The 19,799-nt window shown below is 55.4% G+C and overlaps 2 protein-coding genes across 2 annotated transcripts; one reads left to right on the top strand and one right to left on the bottom strand.

The window, feature by feature from the left end:
* Positions 1-3,468: 3,468 nt before the first annotated feature.
* Positions 3,469-5,634, top strand: NCLIV_008210 (putative GNS1/SUR4 family domain-containing protein; the record flags this gene model as incomplete). The annotated part of the gene is made up of 1 exon (XM_003880335.1): positions 3,469-5,634. One exon carries the CDS (start codon positions 3,469-3,471, stop codon positions 5,632-5,634), a length of 2,166 nt encoding a protein of 721 aa, XP_003880384.1.
* A 4,669-nt stretch (positions 5,635-10,303) lies between these two features.
* Positions 10,304-18,489, bottom strand: NCLIV_008220 (putative M16 family peptidase; the record flags this gene model as incomplete). Its single annotated transcript, XM_003880336.1, has 11 exons — positions 10,304-10,522; positions 10,724-11,005; positions 11,440-11,628; positions 12,010-12,321; positions 12,520-12,746; positions 13,191-13,442; positions 13,902-14,232; positions 14,804-15,739; positions 16,134-16,502; positions 17,144-17,446; positions 18,061-18,489. 11 exons carry the CDS (start codon positions 18,487-18,489, stop codon positions 10,304-10,306), a joined length of 3,849 nt encoding a protein of 1,282 aa, XP_003880385.1.
* Positions 18,490-19,799: the final 1,310 nt, after the last annotated feature.

The following is a 19,799-nucleotide window of genomic DNA, read 5'->3' on the forward strand; positions in this document are numbered from 1 at the left end:
AGTTGGGCAGAAGAAGGACACTAAAAACCAGAAAAACGAAGGAAAGGTGAGAGAACACCTGGCAGCATGGGCCCGGCAAGACACGCCCGCGAGACAAAGGCGAGGCTGGCAGGAAAAGCTTGGCTGGTGTATTCGGGGAGGGGAGAGCGACCGGCGGGAGGCGAGAGGAAGAGAGGCTTTCATTATCGATTAAAACTCGCCCGCCTAAACAACCAGAGAGCATTCGCGCGCGAATGGTGGTGGGAGGAAAAAAATCGAAGCCAGTGTGTTCGACAAGACCAACCCTTGCAGCTGCGTTCATCCCATCGATCGTGCATGTGAAAAGACCACGCCTCTCCCTCCTCATTTTGGGAGGCGCACCCGGACCCAGATGTGGAGACCAGCCGCTCCTCGATGGTCCGCGGCTGAGAGCTGAAGCTGACCGCTGTTAGCTCGTGCCCAGCCAGAGAACGTACGTTCTACGAGGCTGCTTTGTGGATGCTGCTGGAGGCTGCGAAACCGGGGAAATTAGAGAGAGATCGAAAAGAGGAAAGGGACGACAAGAACCAACTCGGCAGAAAAACCAGCAGCGCCTCTGTCCGGTGTCCGCGACCTCTGGGGGGGGGGGGGTGCCAGGACGGCCTAGCAGGTTCCCCCGCGTGGACCCTCGAGTTTCCGCAAGCAGCGAACGAAAGCGAGAAAAATAAAGAGCAGAGAAACCGCTTGAACACTGCAAGAGAAATGACCCGTCCACGACTTGTAGGATCCTCGCCCCGCAGGGCGCGCGCTTTCGGACCCTCGCCAGCGCAGCCAAGCTGGTGTGTAAAGGTCCGGGAGCGCCTGCTGTGTCGGTGTCGCGGTGTAAGGCCGAGGAGCCTGTGAAAGCCGGCCCTTTTTCATGGGCAATTCCTTGCGATACCAAGCGAATGGACGGTTGTTACGCAAAAAGGTTTACCAGCAGAAGAGCTAACCGTGCGGGCATTTCGCCAGGGGTTCCAGTCTGTGTGGTGAAATGGGAACGGACGCGCGCGCCGCTGTTCTCGCGGCCGTCCACGTGAGGCAAAGAAGGGTACGAAGAATGTGCCGAAGAAGGAAGCGCAGTCGGTGGAAAATCAGGAAAGCCCATTCACTCTGGAGCTAAGACAATGCAACCGGTGGCAAGTCGATGCACACCAGAAGGAATGAGAAACCGCGTCCCGGCCTGCTGACGCTTCCCGAGCCTAGTTCGCTCCGTCCTTGCACAGGACGTTTTGGGCGAGGGCATCATCCGGAAACAACCTCAGACACGCGACCGGTGCTTCTTAACAGCGACGTCCTTTGAAGTCTCCTGAGCGACTCGCGTAAGCCAGCCAAAGGCACTTTGCGGTTCTAGGATTTCTCCCGTGCGCAACCCAAAGTTCTTACCACACTCGTCGGAAAACTGAGGAAGCGCGTGCCGGTCATCACTTTCTGACTGCGGGAGGAAGGCGCTTCCTTGTCTGCGCAAGTGCGTTGGTTTGCAATGAGCCTTCTCTCCGCCTTCGAGTGTCTTCCCTCGATTTTCCTCTTTTCGATGTTTTCTGTCAGCCCCCTCTTCAAACGCCCCGCCTTTCCTCGCGCCTTCTTTCCTCTCTCCCGTTGCTCGAGAGACACGCAAGCCTGAGGCGCCGGCAACCTCCCGAACCGCCAGTGTGAGAGTGCAGCAACCGCGCCGTACGCGCCTTCCTGGGGAAACCCGTTTTTTCTGCCTGACAGAAACGGGCGAGACGGCCGCCTGTTTTTCCTGGTTGCGGAAACAAAAAAACCGCTTCGCCTTGCTCGGTGACCCCACGCGCGTTGCATCCTCGCCCGACAACCGCAGGGCATTGTGCGCGCGCGTGGCTGGTCGGCGAGACGCTCTGGCCGACCGCGAGAGACGGCAATGGAGGGGACGGGGAAGAAACAAGAACCGCGATTCGAGAAGGTTTCTGCCGGAGAAGGGATAAAAAGGCGAGTGTGCCAAGAGCTGACGACCGCGTTTTCCCTCGGATACACTACGGCAAGCGACCATATTGGCCAAGCGACAGAATCCGGACGGTGCGCGCAATCCGACAACGCCGTCCGCATCCCGCGCTCTGGCTGTCTCAGTTTCAGATCGACTTGCCCCACGTCTCCTCAGTGTCGCAGGCGTGTATAGGATAGCGATGATCTTTTCGCCGTCTTCTTTTGAGAGGGTTCCCGGAGGAGCAAAGCAGTGCCGGGCATGTCCCCGCTTCCAAGGTAAAAACGAAGCGGTCGAAAAACTGTCGATGAGGCCGGGGGCTTAACTTCCTCGCTCCCAGCTGCGACTGTCTCCACGCTTCGCTGTGTCCGTCTTCGCTGGCACCCTCCGATGACGTGGATGTAGACATTGATGCGCACATCAACAGCTGCATAGACACTTCCGGATGTGCGGTTGTGCGAGAAGCAGTACAGACGCGTGACTGCGGTGCCTGACACGGCTAGATTCGTGTAATGACGAGAGACGAGGCGTTCGAGGTAGCCCGTTACGCGATTTTCGCTCTATAGCGTGCAAACGTGAGAACCAAACAAGCGACGAAAAAGCACAGCTTTTTTGGCAGCTGGCTTTTTGTCCCTCACACCCGGCTGAACGGTGTCGAGGGAAACCCGGAGCAAGGAGGAGTGTTCGCCAGCAATGGAAAGGCACAGCACTCTGTCGTCCATGCTTTTCTGCTTGAAAAACGCGAACTAGTAGATTCCCAAAGGCCTTTTCTCCTGCTCGCTTTGCCGTCGACCGTTCCGGCAAGCTGCGCGTAGCTTTTTGTGGGTGCTCAACGGCGCAAACCGCCAAGTACACTGATTTCTTCCAATCAGTGTACATGTACATGTGGATGAAGGTAATCTAACGACACATCGTCGGCGCTCTCTTTCCTTCCTCCCTGCAGGGAACCGCGGAGGCTTTATGGCTTTATTTGCAGAGAAGTCCAGCTGCTCATTCTGCCTGACACACAGCGCCGCTTGGACTCTGCACACTGTCCATCAGTCTCCATATGCAGGCAGATATATACATGTGTTTTTGTCGCCTCCTCTGTAGCTGGGTCTGAAGACTGCTGTCTATCTTCGTGTTGCGCGCGGGATTCTCTGCCTTTTTTGTGTCCGACGGCATCGACGAGCCACCAGCGGGTCTCGCAAAAAGGAAGTTGTGGCGCGCAAAACGAAAAGAACCAGCCGAGGGAAAACATCGCTGAATAGAACGTTGACTGGCTCTGTTGGCGTCGTTTGCTTCCACGCGACCTACCCGTGCTGTGATACCTTGTTGTCGTAGATCACATTTCAGGGTCTCCTGCTTTGCCGTCGTGGGAAGCGGGAATTCGTGTGTTTTTGGCGTTTTCTGCGAGGCCATTTCGGGTGCCTGAAGCTTCGTTTCCTCTCTTCTGGACACGCTTGCTTACCTTTTACCCTCGTTCTTTGCGCCCCTTTCTTGGTGGGTCTTCCTGGCGACTGGCGCCTTCTCTTCTCGACTCCGACAAAATGTCTCTGCCACCGTTTCCGCCGGAGGCGGCTGTGGCGTCTCCCGCACCGGGCGAGCAAGGCACGTCTTCACTCTGGACGCTCTTCCACTTTTATTGTCTTCGGCCGACAGGCGGGGCCGACTTCGCTCGGCTTCTCCAGGTTCCCATTTTCGCAGCGTGCGCGCTGTACATCCCCGTCGTCTACGGGCTCCAGTGGTACATGCGGGACCGGCCTCCGTACAAATTGAAGACTGTGTGCTTTGTGTGGAATCTGGCGCTCTCGCTCCTCAGTCTCCTCGGCTTTTTCATTATGCTGTTCTCTCAGCCGGTGCTCCTCACGAAGGCCATCTATCCAGAGACACAGTTTGTGCCTCCCGTGCGCGCAGTCATCTGTTTCTTCACGCTGACAAAGGCGATCGAGTTCGGCGACACCATCATCCTGTGCTTGAGGAAGAAACCGCTGATTTTTCTGCACGTGTACCACCACCTGACTGTCACCCTGTACTGCTGGCATGCGCAACTCGTGACCGTTTCGATGGGCCACAATTTCGCCTTCATCAACCTCGGCATCCACGGCGTGATGTACCTCTACTACGCGTTTTCCGTGCTGCAGGCGAGACATCCGATCCTCCTGGCTTGTCGACCGTACATCACTCTGTCGCAGACAGTTCAGATGTTCGTGGGCATTTTCCTTTCCTACGAAGCCCTGGTGAGCGAGTTGCCCGCGAGCGAGCATCTCAATGCGAACCTCGCTCTCGCAATGTACGCCTCGTACTTTGTTCTGTTTGGCAAATTCTACGTCGAGGCTTACATGCGCCACCTGCGGCCCAAGACTACGCAACTCGTCGTGACTGTACATACACTGGCGGTCGGCGGTCTCTGGATCCTCTGGGGCCACAAGCGACGCCTCGAAGTTGCCGTCGAACTCCTCGTGTTCTCAGGAGCGACGGTGGTGGTCCTCCCCCTTGTCCGGAAAGCGTATGCGGCCGCCTTGAGCAGCTGTGCTAGAGAAGAGGCGACGGACGAAGTCGAAACGACCAAGCGGCTTGACGAACGAACTCGCGCTCTGAAAAAGCTCAGCGGCGACGCAGAGACTGACACAGGGGCAACAGACGCAGACACCGCCCCGGGGTCGCCAGACACCTCACCCTCAAAGTGCTGCGTTGATGGGGCGAGCGCCCCACAGGCGGAGCCAGTGCGTGACGCGGCGAGCTTGACTGCCTCCGAGGCGTCAGGATCCAGGCGAACGATGCTGACCAGACACCTGGAAAAGGCTGCCCAACAGGGGGCCCTGGGTGCGTGCCAAGCCGCGCTGACTGTCTCGAATTTTCTTCTCTCTTGGGCTGTCGAGGGCATGATGACGGCTGCAGCCCTGGCGCAGTCTGACATGCTTTCCCGGTCGCCGCGCGCCCAACGCTCGTCGACTGCGGTCGGCGGCGAGCGTGAAAAGGCCATCAACGCCAGCGAAAGCCTGCGCGACGAGCTGGGGCGCGGTGTCCCCCAAGAGGTGAACGGAACGAAGACAGGAGAGGACACCCCTGCTCATTTCCGAATCTTCGACGGGCTCTTTGCCCTCATCCAAAAGCCTTCCGTTCACACAGACGCCCGCCAGGGCTCTGCCAAACAGCCGGGTGTCACAGCGCCTGCTCCGAAGCCCGCGCTGGCCTCACGATGCGCGACCAGCTCCCCGACAGGCAGCGACTCCACAGCGCAGAGTACCACGGCAGGTCAGGTGACTCCAAAGAGTGTTCTGGAAGCGGAGCGCGACGCGTGCACCGGCTGGGCTGATGGAGCAGGCGGGATGGGGAAACCTGCGAACTGTGTAGGCAGGGGCCGGACAGGCGCGGCGGGCTCGAGGGCGTATTTCTTGGGAGGCAAGGGACAGGCGTCGCCTCGCCACCGAGGGCCTCTCGGCTCCGTCATGGACATTCTTCTCGTCGTTCTTTCTTTCGCGGTCCCCAGCGTGTACGGATGGGTGGCCCACGGCAGTTGTCTCCTCGGACTCTGCGTGTTCGGCGCGCTCCGGTGGGTCATCGAACTCTACACTTCGGACACGCTGATCAAGACGAAAGTCCCTGGTGCCGAGCGGCTGTGCGCACTCGCGGGGGGTAGCCTGAGGAAACGAGAGACGCGGCGCGAAAAAGAGAGGGAGCAAGAAGAACGAGCAGCCAAGCGCGTGCTGTGAGAGGCAAACAGAGGAAGGGGCGGAGTCGCTGGAGGCGCGAGCAAGTAATCGCGGAGACCGAGTCGAGTCTTGATTAAACAAAAGTGGGGCCGGAAACGAGAGAAGGAATGGAAGCGCAGAGGGAAAGAGACAGACTCACGAGGGAGAGACGTGGAAACAAAGACGAGTAGATGTCTCCCATGCTCCTTCTCACGCAAGCGAGAGGCGGGCGTGGAGAGAGGGGAGCAGCAGACAGCTCTCTCCGCGCATGTTCCTTCTTTGAAGGCGATTGCAAACATGCTGAGGGACTGAGACGGAGCGATCGCAGTCTGGCGTGTGGGAGCCCGAGAGGGGGACGAGAGAGAGAAGGCCAACCAGGCACTTGTCTCCTCGTTGTAGACGTCGCTCTTCAGGACGGTTTCGCGTGCAGTGACTGAATCTGGCTCACGTACAACGGGAGAAAGGCATGACTGCCTTCGTGGTTGGTTTCAGATACACGGTATCGTGAGGCCCACGCATGCCTATCGCTCCCTCTATATATATATATATATGCATATATGGGCAAGTGTTGTGAAGGTGACCGCAATTAGGCACGGTATGCGCCAGAATTTCTGCCTGAACGGAGTCCCCTGTAGAGGTTTGTGTCAGTGGGAGGGATTGCTGGGACGTTTGGGGAGTCAGTCTCTCTCGCCGTCCTTCACTAGACCCGGTTGAGTTTGTGCCTATTTTTCGATATGTGGATAGAACAGCTTATTTTTCATGCCGCCAAGCTTATCCGGCGCACCGTCCGTTGCGATCGCGTGCAAGTCTATCCTGCACTGTATTTCAAGACGACGGCGGATCCCTACACAATTGCGAGCCGGAACGTTCCCACGCCTGCTTCGTCGCACGTGCTGTTTTTTCCCCGTCTCCGCGGGACGCGCACGCGGCTCACTCGCTGTCGATCACAGCGAAAGTAGCATTGTTCCGTCTGTAGGTCGTGAGGTTTGTTTTGTTGAGTCTCCGCCTACTCTTGTTCGCCACACTATTGTTTCTCTGCCCGCCTTCGCGTCCTCCGTGAAGGCTACGGATGCGCCTGCCTATGCCCCCGTGGAGCACCCAGCTGGGGGAAGTCAGGGGCGCAAGGCGGCACGAGCAAACTGTCTAGGGTGTCGAAGATGCTGAAGGCAACGCCAAGGAGCGAACGCGAGGTATGCCGCACTGGGGCTCTGTTTTGTAGGTTCTTTACTCGCCGCAAAAGCCTGCGGAAGCTTTCTCAACGTGAAAGGATTGCCCTCGAAGGGTCTGTGAATAGGGTTGCGTTTTGTGTCTCGTTTTTGGTCTCCGAACAAATGACACACTGTCCTTGTTGCATACAGTCGCGTTCACCTACCGACGCTTCACGGGGCTCTTGCCTGTAGGGAAGCGAGCCAGCGCCTTTCCCCCGGCTGTCAGCAGAGGCAGAAAACAATGAGGGGCTTGCTCGCTTTCCCCGTCTTTTTTTTGACAGTGGGAGTTTCGGTGGCATAGACGAAGAAGTGGAGATATGAGGGAAGTGCAGTTCCGGTCTGTTCGGCAGCCGCATCGCCGATTGTTTTGGCCGTGGCTCTTCGACGGGTCCCTTGTCATATGGCAGATGCCTGGGCCCGCGGTTCTGCTTCCGGTTTCTGAGGCCGATCTGCAGCGAGTCTCGAGTTGAATGTGGAGAAAGCCCGTGCGGCCGCTCACGCGCCTTTTTGTTTTTTGGTTCGACGAACGCGAAAGCCGAAACGTGCTTGGTTGGAACTGCACTGTGCCCGTCTGTTCGTCGTGGGAGGGAGACGTTTATCTGTTCACGTGATCGCGGCACTTTATAGATCGGCGGCATCCGTTTCCTTTGTTTCAGCACAGGAATCAGTGCACACGCACACCTGTATGTATGTTTGCAAACGCATATATATATATATATATATATATATATATATATATATATATATATGGGGGGCCGTTCACATGCTTATAGTAGGGAAAGGGTCCGTGGAGACACGCCAAGGAGGATCACTGACTGCCGGCGTAAGTCCGCCGCGAAATACGTGGACTTCCATGGGAGGCAGAGAATGTGTCTCATCGGCGCAGCAGAGGACCGAGTCGCTTACACTGAGAGTGCGGGTCGCCAGTTGACCCTGTTTTTTATTTCCCGTCCCGTTTTTGCGGTGCCAAAGTGACACACTGGCGACTTCCACGTGGCGTTTCGCTTGCACGGGATTGCTCGTCATGTCGCAATTTTTGCTCTGGCATGCTCCAAGGCGAAACCGTGTGTCAGAGAACAAAAGAGGCCACATCGATTTTATGCGACACACGGCCGTGCAGATGTATGCGGTAGATTCACGTAGCTAAATACAAGTATGTACGTAGTCATTCATCCCGACGCTTTTGTGTGTGACGGTGCGTTCTTGTATTTCAATATACATTTTGAGGTGCCCCATCATCTCAAGCACATTACATGAAAAAAATGCAAGACCCGCCGAGAAGGACAAGAGGCGATATCGAGCAAAACACAGATGACTGAGCCCGAACAAATTGGTTTCAACCATTCGGCAGGAGGCCCGTTTGATGCATCATTGGCCACTTCGTCGGTCGACACGGCACGCGCTCCCTTCGACCGTGGTCTGCGTGAAACCTTTGTGTGCTTGTTTCTATCGACTTTGCGTGACGGCAGTCGCGCTACAGCACCTCCACCTCGTCTACAGTTCTATTTATTTCCCCCTCACGTTATATTTCTCACTGTTCCCAGCGGCGATCGCTGTTCCGGAACGTTCCACGTCCTACTACGCCATCATTGCTAGAACAGTTAAGTCGTCACGCAGGAGATTCTGGACATCCTTATGTGTCTTTCAACACACAGAAATGCCGACCCCTGGTACCCTCCTGAGCGAGAATGCAAGCGGCCACGACTGTCGATTCTCTAAACGTTCACATCATTTTAAAGCACAGGAAGATGGAACTGACGAAACTCTCGCGCAAGGGTAAATCAGAGTCTTACGCTGCCTTGTTCCTTATTCCATAATCGGGGACGAGAGCGTGTGTCACAGCACAACCCAGTTCGACCGATGTGTGAAGAGACTGGCTGAGCGGTTATGAAGCGTCTGAGAAAGCAAAAACGACGCACAAACACAGCGGTAGATTGACGGAGAGGTACTCAGTTTCGAAGAATATAGAGACATGCACACATTAATTGTATCGATATAAGGCGGGCGAGCAAAACGGCACCAGATCTGCAGCGTATTCACCCTCACAGCTGCGAAGAATGCTGTTCTATACGCTTGAGATATATCTGAATACGTGAGTTAATACTTGCATGAGCAGGTACGTTTCAGGAGTATTTCGTACGCCGGAGCTGAATGTCGTCTCTTATTTGTCGAAATATGACTCTGTTTGATGAATGGACAGCCAGGACGGAGCATCTGCTTGTCAATGGGGTGTGCCCAGTTGCCAATTTTTATTCCAGTTCCTTAACAAGTAAATGTGTTCTTTGTAGCACGGCTGTCTCAAGCTGGATTCCGCTCAGAACGGAGTTCACGTGTAGATCACTCTACGACATTTCGTCTACAACGGGGGAGTAAAACTGTCCCTCGAGAGCCCCTGCTTGGTTGGACCAAATGCAAGTTTTAAATGAAGTTGGGGCATGACGCTGCACGTCAACACTCGATTCGCTTTAAATAATGATATAAAGAAGAGAAGATGCTCGCGTCAACAACAATCTGATGGACCTCTGATGCAGCTGCTATTCTGTGCCCAGTGTATTGTGCGAATTACGCTACTGAGGTGATGTCGCTTCGCGTTGCTAACCGTTCGTGCCACTCTCCAAAAGGCAGCGGAAAATCATTGGAAGGAAACATTCCGTCGCGAATTCAACCGGAAAAATCCAGATTGGAGTAGTAGTGAAAATTGTACTGAGCAGTCCAACCAACCGACAGTTCAGACCCCGGCCTGACAATGCTGTAGTCAAGGCCAGGCACGGAGCAACATAGAGCTCCGCAATGAATAGTTGAAAAATGAGTTTATGAATGGCCACACAGAGAGAGACTAGCCTGTCACAAAAGACAAACAGTGCGAACAAGAGTTTGTTTTCCATATTACGAGGCCAATTAAAAAGAGACAAAGAATAGATTGAACTTCCCTTAGATGCAGTCTCAATGGCCGGTGATGCCATGGCCTACAATTTACGTCCGCACTAATGTTCCTTCGAAACGCAGCTACAAAAGCATGAAATCTTTCTCGATCATGCTTCGTCGCTGCACTCCGACACTTGGTTCCACAGCGGCCAATCGCCATCCAACAGCCAGAAACCGAGCTGTGGTCTGCTGCTAGAGAACGCAACTGGAAAATTTTTTCCACCGGTGTTCATCCCGGCAATTCATTTTCTATGGACCTGTAGCTCTGTATCGCGTGTGCTTTCTGTGTGAAAGCGGCTATATGCATATGAAACTGTAGGAAGGCGTAGATACATACAACTGTGTACCCACACAAACCGCGATCGAAGGTGAACTTTGGTATCCTTCGCTCCACGGTTGTCTTTGGCTCCACAAAAGTCTGTCGAGCTTCTGTGAGGTGAGGGGCAAGTGCGGCTACTTTTTGCGGGCGTTTCCGTGTGGGCATGTATGTCAGAAGTAACAATCAAATTGAAACGACACGCGTCAGATTGCTCTACGCTAACGGGAGACTCTCTAGGTTACTTCCTAAGTGTCGAAGCGACAGAAAGGCTCTTTCGCTCGCCGCTGTTTCTGCCTATGAAGCCGCCAGGGGGTACAGGGCCGGAGGTCCCTACGCCCTCCCAGAGGTCCGCGTCACGCAGACCAAATGATTCAAATATCTCCTGCAGATCCTCCAGCGAGACGCTCTCAACGACAGCTGGGAGATCTCGAATATATGCGAGATTCTTTTGAGGCAGCTGTAAACAAACCGGGAAGACAAACACGGCAAAAACAAAGGTTCGCTCAGGGTGTAACAATACGCTGCGTTCGAGTCCCAGACGCCCGAATGAAGGGACGATACCGACTCCTACTTAAACCCGAGAGTCATCATCATAAATGAGCAGAGTCTCCGCGTTTCTTTCCTTTTGGTGAGTTTTTTTTTTGAGTTGTGGACTTACATCGTCGAGCTGTACTCCAGCGAGAAGCTCCATCCAGTACCTCGCCAACTGCCTATCGTGTGCATGCCGGGAGATAATTTGTTTCTTTGCACTTTCGAGCTGGTATCCTTGAAGCGGGCGAATTGTCGCGAGGTCTCTTAGCGCCATACGAGCAGCCTGCAGAACTGCCTCCACGAGACGCGGCTCTGTATGTACGGTCACGACGAAAAGACCGCCCCGAAGAATTTCAAAGGAAAGAAAATCGAACGTCGCGTCGTACGTCAGGCGCTGCTCTTCGCGTAGCTGGAAAGTCAAGCAGAGTCGTGGGGAAAACCGGAATCATAGAGCTAAAGCGGAACGGAGCGCCACGGACTGAAGTACGAGCGACACGAGCGGCCTCCAAAACTTGTACCAAGGACGGAACTGCTGAACGTACACTGTCTCCCCAACGTTGATGAATTTACCTTTAAGTATGTAGATACATACGGATGTATTGATCAGGAGCTTGCAGATGTCTGTGCGAATGCGTGTGTGGGCATTGATGAACTGCATCGTACTCGTCGTGTGTGCTTTATGTATGCCCGTATCTGTGTGCCCGGGGTACGTACACGCATCGGCACAGATGAAAGGAAGTGCAGCGCACAGGCTGACAGACGTCGGACTCGTGTGGTGGAGAGAAATGTTCTCTCCGATGGACCTTTGGACTGTCTTGCGGCTGTGTCGATTTGTTGTCTTACCACACTGAACATCCGTTTGGACACAATTTCTTGGAGAAGCCAGAGGGCGACGCGTCCGAAGGCAGGATGACGGCGCGGGTCACGCAGGGCTTCCGCTTCGCTCTCTCTCTCTAACGCGAGTCCTTTCCCTTCTTCCTGGTTCAAACCTCTCTCTGTTTCCCTAGCGCGCTCCACAGAGTAATCTGCCTGCTGGGTTCGAGAGGAAGAGAAAGAGAAAGAGGAAGGCGCGAAAGACGAAGCGAACGGACGTGAGGAAGTCCAGGCCAGTCTACCATTGGGGAGAACACCCCATCGATTCGATGCATAACCAGCGAGATGGACGACAGCGCGTTCGTCAGAATCAATCACGTGAACGTATACGCGCTTCTTCGTCCGTTTCGGATCCCGCCCACTCCCGGGAGTGGTTCCACGTTCTGATGTCTCCTCTACAGAACGGGAAGAGACAAAAGACGAGACCCTCGTCTGTAATTGGAGAAAAGGGGAGTCAGCCAGATAGGATTCCTCCTTAAGTTTCGAGTTTTGTTCGTCGCCTGCGCCCCCCGACGTGTTCAGCCTCTCGGCCTCGCTTACGCGCGCACCTGCATCTTCCGCCACAGCGCTCTCGCACCTTTCGACCTGCTTTGTCGGTTTGTCTTCCTCATCCAGAGGAAGGCTCTGCAAGGTTCCCAGGTATACCTGTGCGAGTTCCTCTGTGTCGCGTAAGTTGATGTCTCCCACCACATTCAGCTCCATGTTTCCCGCCTTCAGCTGGTCTCTCAAAAGCGTGCGTACGACGCTTTTCACATCCGAGAAAGACAGCGTCTTGATGACCTCCGGGCGAAGGCACAGGAAGCGCGAGTCGCCGCCGCTCATCTCAATCACCAGCTGTCCCAGGGAGTATGCCTGATCGCGAAAAGGAAACAGAAAGACCTAAAATGAGTCATCCTTCTGGCGCCTGCCGTCGGAATCACAGACAGAAGAACTGATTTGCTGCATGAAGATGCTAAAGATGCTGAAGGCGCGGCCCACCTGCATTTGTGCTTCTCAGAAAGCAGAAAAGGATCGGAAACGTCCATTCTGCGTCCACGTCCTGTTGCTTACCGAAAGATCCTTCGTGTAGTGCTCGTAGTCCAAGAGCACCTGCTGTCTAGCTCGATCGAAGGCGTCTTCTTCGTACACAAAGGAGGAGAGAATGAGGCGAAGGAGGTGAAAAGCACTCTCCAGAGGACCGCCCTCAGGGCCATTGGTGACCGGAAAGTCGCCTCCAAGGTTTGTCGGGACGCTAATGTCAATTGAGAAAAACTCATCCAAGCAATCAATGGAGACACCTGAAAAACGAACCAGCAGCGTGCAATCAGGAACGCGCAGCTGCATCCGCACTTAACCATTGATTGCGATACACAAACGCATGCATATGTATCCATATGAAAATCCGTGCACGTCTGGCCGTTTGCAGCTCGACGCCAGGAGAGTAAAAAGGAGACAAATCCTGGCGCACAACCGAACGGTCCGTACCACTGGAGGCAGCATCAACTTTAAAAAGAACGGCGGTTTCAGTAGATGCAAATGTGCGTACACAGAGAGCGAGGGAGATTGCATCAGCACGGAACCGTATACGGAAATGATGCCCACGAAGATGCCAGCCCTTGGTCTCCGCAATCGAGTCATGAGCCGGTCAGCTTTCGTAGTCCCCTGCAGATCGCGTGAGCCGCCAGATACCCTGTCCGCGAAAGCATATGTGCACGAGCACACGGCCGGCGGGACTCGCGTACCTATCAAGTTTTTCTGGCAGAAGCTCTCGACCTGCTGTCTGGTGAAGCCGCCCAAGGCACCTCCTTCCATCATGGTGCGGGCGCCGAGGACCAGCGCAGCGCCCCAGCGACTGCGGGCCTCCAGCCGTCTGCGCCTGTTCTCTGCCTCTTCGCTGTCTCCGTCGTTTGCGTCCTTCGCGCCATGATCGACGCTTCGACCCTGCAGCGACGACGAAGACACGGCAGGATTCACCGCCGCGCCCATGCGTCCGCCTGCGAAGAACGACCGGAACAGAAGGGAAAATCAAAGTCTGCTGTTTGACGGATTCGCCCTGTCTTCGACTAAGATAGCGTTCCTCGGATGAGCGAACCTCACCCCCCCGTCGACGTGGAGACGGCAGCAGGAATCAAGACCTCTGGCGGAGATGCAAAGCTGGCGAATACGCACGAAAGCCAGGCAACGACGACCGCGGCCGGAAACGCACCGCCGGAAGCCGGAGACAGAGTGAGGAAGGCCCAAGATGAAAGGCTCCAAAAAACACAACGAAACGCCAGGCCGAAAGGAAGGTCGTACAGTGCAAGAGTGGTCCATCTACATCAGACGAGAGAGACACACGAGAAGACCTGTCGGGCAATGGGCCAAGAAAACACCCAAAGAACCGGGCTACAGGAATGCGAGAAAAGCTGTACCTTCTCCGACGCTGAAGAGTCTCAACGGGACCTCTCGCTCACCTGGGAGCAGAAGACGAATGTGTGCAGTCCCTTTCTCGTCGTCGGCAAACTTGGCATTGAATTTGATATTGTTTTGCAGACTGGTCATCCTCATCGAATGGTTGTGGAGGAAAGCGTGTGCACTGTCGTCTTCCTCTTCGTTTTCTAGTTTGCTCCGGCGCAAAAAGGATGTCGCAGGGTCACTCGGCTGCATCGCGTCCTCTCTTGGTTTCTCGCTCGAGGCTGCGTCCGCGGATTCTGCTTCGCTTCCGTCGGAGCCTTGCGCCGGAACGCGGGTGGCCTGCTGACGCAGCACGGCGCTCTCTTCGGCGCTCAACAGGCGCGCAGGGGCCTACGCATACGACAGGAACAAGACAGGAGCAGAAAAGAGCGAGGCAGATTCGTATAGCCGGTACAAAAGGCGATAAGCATGCACGCACATCGCAACAGACAGGAGCACACAAAGCGGCATCAGCTAGACACATTGGTACCGAAAAGCGACGCGGGAAAAGCCGGTTTTTTCTGCTCGACACCAAGAATTCTGACACGGGATAACGTACACGCCAGCATCAGAGGAACGCGCGATCGCCTGCATCGCAATCCAAGCCGACATCCCGTAGGCCGCAGACGAGGCCTGCGACTGTCCCCTGCGGTGCCCAGCTGGCCGCAGCAGATGGACGTCGCGGTCGCACTTCATACTCACGGGTTGGTGGTGGCTAAGGGCAGCCCCAGAACGTGTTCAGCCGAATGTGCCTAGAGGTGTTGTTCTCACTTCTCGGCGGATCGAACCTTCCCGAATCTGCTCGTGCTCGCAATGTAGGAGCGACGCGACGTTGAGTTCCCGTTCTCGCCATTATTCCCAACGAAACACAGAGAGCCCTCCAGTGGACGCGTGATCGTCCTATTCGGCTTCGCCTTCCTACCTGAATGTCTGCTGTTGGAGGCTCGACTTCTTGGTGAAATGCATGCGTAATGGCTGCGGCAATGTCTGCCTTTTTGATTGGCGCGATCGCTCGGTCTCCGCGTGCCACGTGCGGTTCCCGCGTGCTGTGTTCTCGCACGTCGGTCTCGCTTTCTTTCGCCTTTGCGTCTGCTCCGCCTTGCCGCCCGGACGTCTCTTCTTCCAAACCTGCAGGATGGTGTCTCCGTATTTCTCTTGCCTTGCCGTTGAGCGTCCGGTACCGCTGGCTCACCAGTGCACTGCAACTCGCTTCCCGAGGCGCGCCTTCGGCACTTTCCTGTCTTTCGTGGCCGCCCGCCAGCGGTCCTGCGTTCCCTTCTTCTGCCTCGTGAGTCCCTGCCTGGCCCGTGCGTGGCCGCTCCGAAGCAGCTGGGCCGTGCATGAAGGCGAGAACGACGTCGGGTCCGCTGTGAGCGTCGTCAGGAAGAATTTCGATCCACCTACACAGGTCTTTCGCTTCTTCGTTGATTTCGCGCAAAAGCGCGCCTTCACCCGGTGACGGCGCATCGTCTTCGGCTTCTGACCGAGCATCGTTCGGCGGTGGATTTCTCTCGTCTGCCGTTGCTGCTACCTCCGAGGAGCTCGCCACGTCCGGTCGAGACGACGATTCTAAAGACGACGGAGGCGACGCGGAAACGGAGGGCGACTGCTGGGATAAATCGGAAGCGAGGCTGCTGGTGGGGTCGCAGCCATGCAGGCCCAAGAGCTGCATCGCGATCAGCTTCTCCTCTTCAAGGTGAAGGAGTGTGTGCTGACAAGCTGCCGTTTCCATGACCACGCGCAGCATGTCCGCAGAGGAAAGTTGCGAGAGGCGAAGACGACGCAAGTTGACGCTGTACGTGCCGAGGAGGCTTCTCAGCTCCGACACCGACAGGCCGTAGTGCGCCATCTGGCGTACCTGAAAAACAGAAGAAAGACCAAAAGGATCATTTCCCAATTCCGCCTGTCCGGCTCTCGGCGCGATGACTACGGGACGAGGATAAGCCACTTGCACGGCTATAAAGAGAACTCACAAATGTGTCTCCTGCCTTCGGTCCGTTCTCGCAATCCGACACCAGGAGGCTGCCGTCTTTTGATTTGGTTCCCATGTGCATACGCACATGCTCCATCTCGATTTTCATTCCATGTGCATTAACCAATATAGCCATCTATCTATCTATCTATCTATCTATCTATCTATCTATCTATCTATCTATCTCTGTATATGGAGAGAGAGAGCCAAAGATATATGCAGGTATGAATATATAACATATATAGAGAAAGCGCGTTCAGAGATTGATAAGATGTCTCACCTGTTGAATGGCTGTATTGATGGCGTCTTTCCATTCCTCGCCCCTTTGGTCCGACTGGACCTCGAGCGAAAGAACGCGACATCCTTCTTTGATGCTGTTTACTTCACACAAATCGATTTGGTGAATCTTCGCGCCTTTCTCTCGGGTGGCGGAACTGAGCCGCAGGGAAAGCGCCTGGAGAATTAATTTGCGGAGGATCAGGCGTTTGTAATCCGCGAATGTCTTGAGAGGTTGGAGAGGCTTCTTCGACAGAAACACCAGAGAGAACTGCTGAATCAGAGGATGTTGCCACACGTGGAGTTCCCGAGAAGAAAAAAGCGAAGAGCACCCAGACGGGGAACCCGAAACAGACGACGGTGGAGACTGAGACTGCGGAGATTCCGGCGCGCAAGAACTGGAAGGAGACGCCGGAGACGATGGAGGACAAATGGAAGACGAATTCCGCCAGCGATGGGCGAGTGGAGGGAACCAAGCGGAGCTGCGCATGCGACAAACAAAGGAGCACCAAAGGGGCAGATCGGCTTTCGCTTGATTTCCTGTAGCGCATGCACCAACTGCGTTCGTCGCTTCCCCCCGCGGTAGCAGTGGACAAGGACACTATCTGTCACCAGCACTAGGGTGCCGCCGTACCAAGCGATGTCGCCTGGCCCCAGTTTTCCCAGTGCAACGCGACACCCAACCGACCTCCATGTCGGTGCATGTGCCCAAGGCTCTACATCCGAAACAGGGCTTGACGAACAGGTCACAAGACACTCTCACGCACGCACGCCCCTACGGCTCTACAGACCCACTGCAGGCGTGACTTCTTGATTCTCTGTCGAACATAGAAAGCTGCACATAACCAGCTGTGTTCCACGACATATACAGAACTACAAATACATATGTATTTACAGCAAGCTATAAACCATTCGTTGGGTGTCCTCTCTTTCTTCCTACACGCGTTTGACGGTGTTTCCCCAGAGATCCTTGAACTTGAGCCAGCTGGATTCTTCTTCTGGTTTGGGCCTCACGGGTCCGAGGACCTCCCGGACGATTTTCTCTGCCCTTTCGCGCCCGATGTCCCCGACGACGTAGATCGCCGCGTTGTCAGGTCTGTAACAGCGGGCGTGAAAGCGCCTGGCGTCTTCGACTTTCCACGACCTTATTTGGTCCAGTCGGCCGATGGGAAACCGCGACGGCAGAATCGTCTCTGCGTGCAGCAACGAAAGCAGAATCTGCTCCTTGCGGTACGAAATGGTGTTGACCAGCGATGCCTCCGAAATTACTGCCGACCGCTCCCGATTCAGCCGCTCCGTGGTGAACTGCGTCGGCGCCTGCAGCGAACCAGAAAGACCAATCAGAAACCTGACGCGGACATGTGACCCACGACGAACGCACAAAAGGAGATACGACGACTCCCTACAGCGCATGCATCAAAGGGCAAAGACGCGAACTCCCTTCCTGGCCTTGTCTCTCCCCCCTCCCCCCCCCACCTCGGCCCCTCCATTCCGAGTCAGCGTTTTCCCGAAACTACATCTTGACACACCGAGGCGTGAAAAAGGAATGGACCCACTCCACTTCCCGTCGACGCATGAAACAGCAGAGGCAGAGAAACGGTCAACTAGAAAGAGAGTCAATCTCCTCTCCGCCTGCGTGTGGCGAAGTCAAGACAAACGGCCCAGCGGCAAGGCGGAGAAAGCCACCGAAGATAGCGAAGATTGCCGGGGGGGCGGAACACCCACACGACTACCAGGCAAACACCTCCCCTTCTCTGCGCACGAACCCAGAAGGCATCCAGTGTCCAGCCGAAGGAGCGGAATGCCTAGGGGGGACTGCGTAAACCCTCTTCGGGACGTGACGCGCATCGTCTCCTATTTCTGCGTTTCAACAGAACCCGACTCGGGTGCGACTCAACCACACGCGAAGGCGGTGCGCACTCCCTGCTCACTTCGAGGACTTCTTTCATCGCAGTTAACGCGAGGCGGAGTTTCTCCTCGCTGGTTAGGTGTTCGTGTCGTCCTTGGTGGGGACTCCCTGCCTCTTCTTTGTCGCCGCCCCGCCACGCCGCGAAGAAGACCGTGTGGTGAAAGTCTGTGTATGCGTTTGTTTCCGCCTGGCGGCGAATCAGAGCCTCGCGCGTTCGGCTGCCCATGTAGCTGATGTGTTCGCACAAATGCGCGATTCCTCGTTCGTGTTCCCCTTCGCTCGTACTGCCTGCATGCACTTCCATGTGGACCTCTAGCGAGCCTGGCGGATAGGCGTGGGGAAGCAGAAAGTACGCTAGGCCGTTCGGGAGTTCCTTATTCACGGCGTACGGGTGCGCAGGAAGAAGGGGCGAAGACAGCGAAGAACGCAACGAAGAGAGGGAAGACGACATATGGTAGGCAGACACGGCCGATGCGATGGGTACGTCGTCGAACGACAGCGAAGAGGCAGCCAAGGAAGAAGACGAGGGAGGCTGCGGGGACGAAGACGGAGAAGAACGAGAAGGCCGAGACAATGCAAATCCTTGAACAGATGCTGAGGAGTTCAATGTCAGTGAGAATGGCACCGGAGGACCAGGGTGAGGCGGCGGTCGGAGCCGTGTCTGCATCAAGGATCTCCTGTTGGATCTCGTGCGCCAGTCAAACTGCATGCACACGCATAGAAATGCGGCATCTCCTGGATTCAGGAACGAGACGACAGTCGCGTCGAGAAAAGACCCACCGAAACACCCGGGTGTGCTTATTAAGGAGAAATCGAGACAGCCCAAGACGCGCATCGCAGTCACGTTGAGACCTGCGTGCAGAAGAACATACACTTCGATACGCGTATCAGGACAGACTCTGTATATATGCAATTGCGTGCGCGTGCACGCAATCGCCTCCATGGAAGTTCGTGTACATCTTTGTGAAAAGACGGAGATACGAAGGAGATGCAGACAAAACGAAAAGCGCCTGGCGTTGCACCGAGCAAAACGGATGCGAACCGATTCATCAGTTCGTTTGCTTTTTCACCCGAAAGACACAATGCGATGGAAAAAAGAAGACACACGCTTGCTGTGCACGCGGCTTTCGTTCTTGACGCGTTCTTCTCGCTCCTCACACAAGAGCGTTTCCAGTTGACGCTTCTCCCTTGCTTCCTTCCTCCGAAAAGAAGGACTTTCCAAGCGCAAACTAGCTGGCTGTGGTAGCAGTGTGGAGTGACTCAACGCTGAACAGCCGCTGCCGCGTGCGCGGTAGAAACGAAACTGGACACAGTGAAGAGAGGGACACATTCTTTGTGCGTGTGGTTCGCTAGTATCTACGAGTTTCGTTTTGGACGATATCGCTCTGAACGGAAACAAACTGACACAACAGCAAACGGTCGGTAGACGCGGTTCCAGGAGATCTACGGGCAGACAGACACGACGCTCTTGGCAGCCCCTTTCTTGCTCGGTTTACCACCGCCTAGCCGAAGACGAAAACCCAAAGAGAGAAGAGGCCAGGGCCCTAGTTTTGTGGGGCAAGACAGCGCAAGACCAGCGAACGATTCCCCTTAGGTCAGTCTCTGCTGATAATACAGCTAGTCAAGTCACAGGTCACCGTTTCGCAGAGAAACTCACGGCGGGGAAAGGAAACGCCTCTCCGCCCACGGCCGAAAAGACAAGGTGGAAGATTGCCCCCAAACACACAGGAGCGTCAGCAGACCTTTTTTCGCTCTGGAAAC

This window comes from Neospora caninum, chromosome III (genome assembly GCF_000208865.1).
Source record: "Neospora caninum Liverpool complete genome, chromosome III".
NCBI lineage: Eukaryota > Apicomplexa > Conoidasida > Eucoccidiorida > Sarcocystidae > Neospora > Neospora caninum.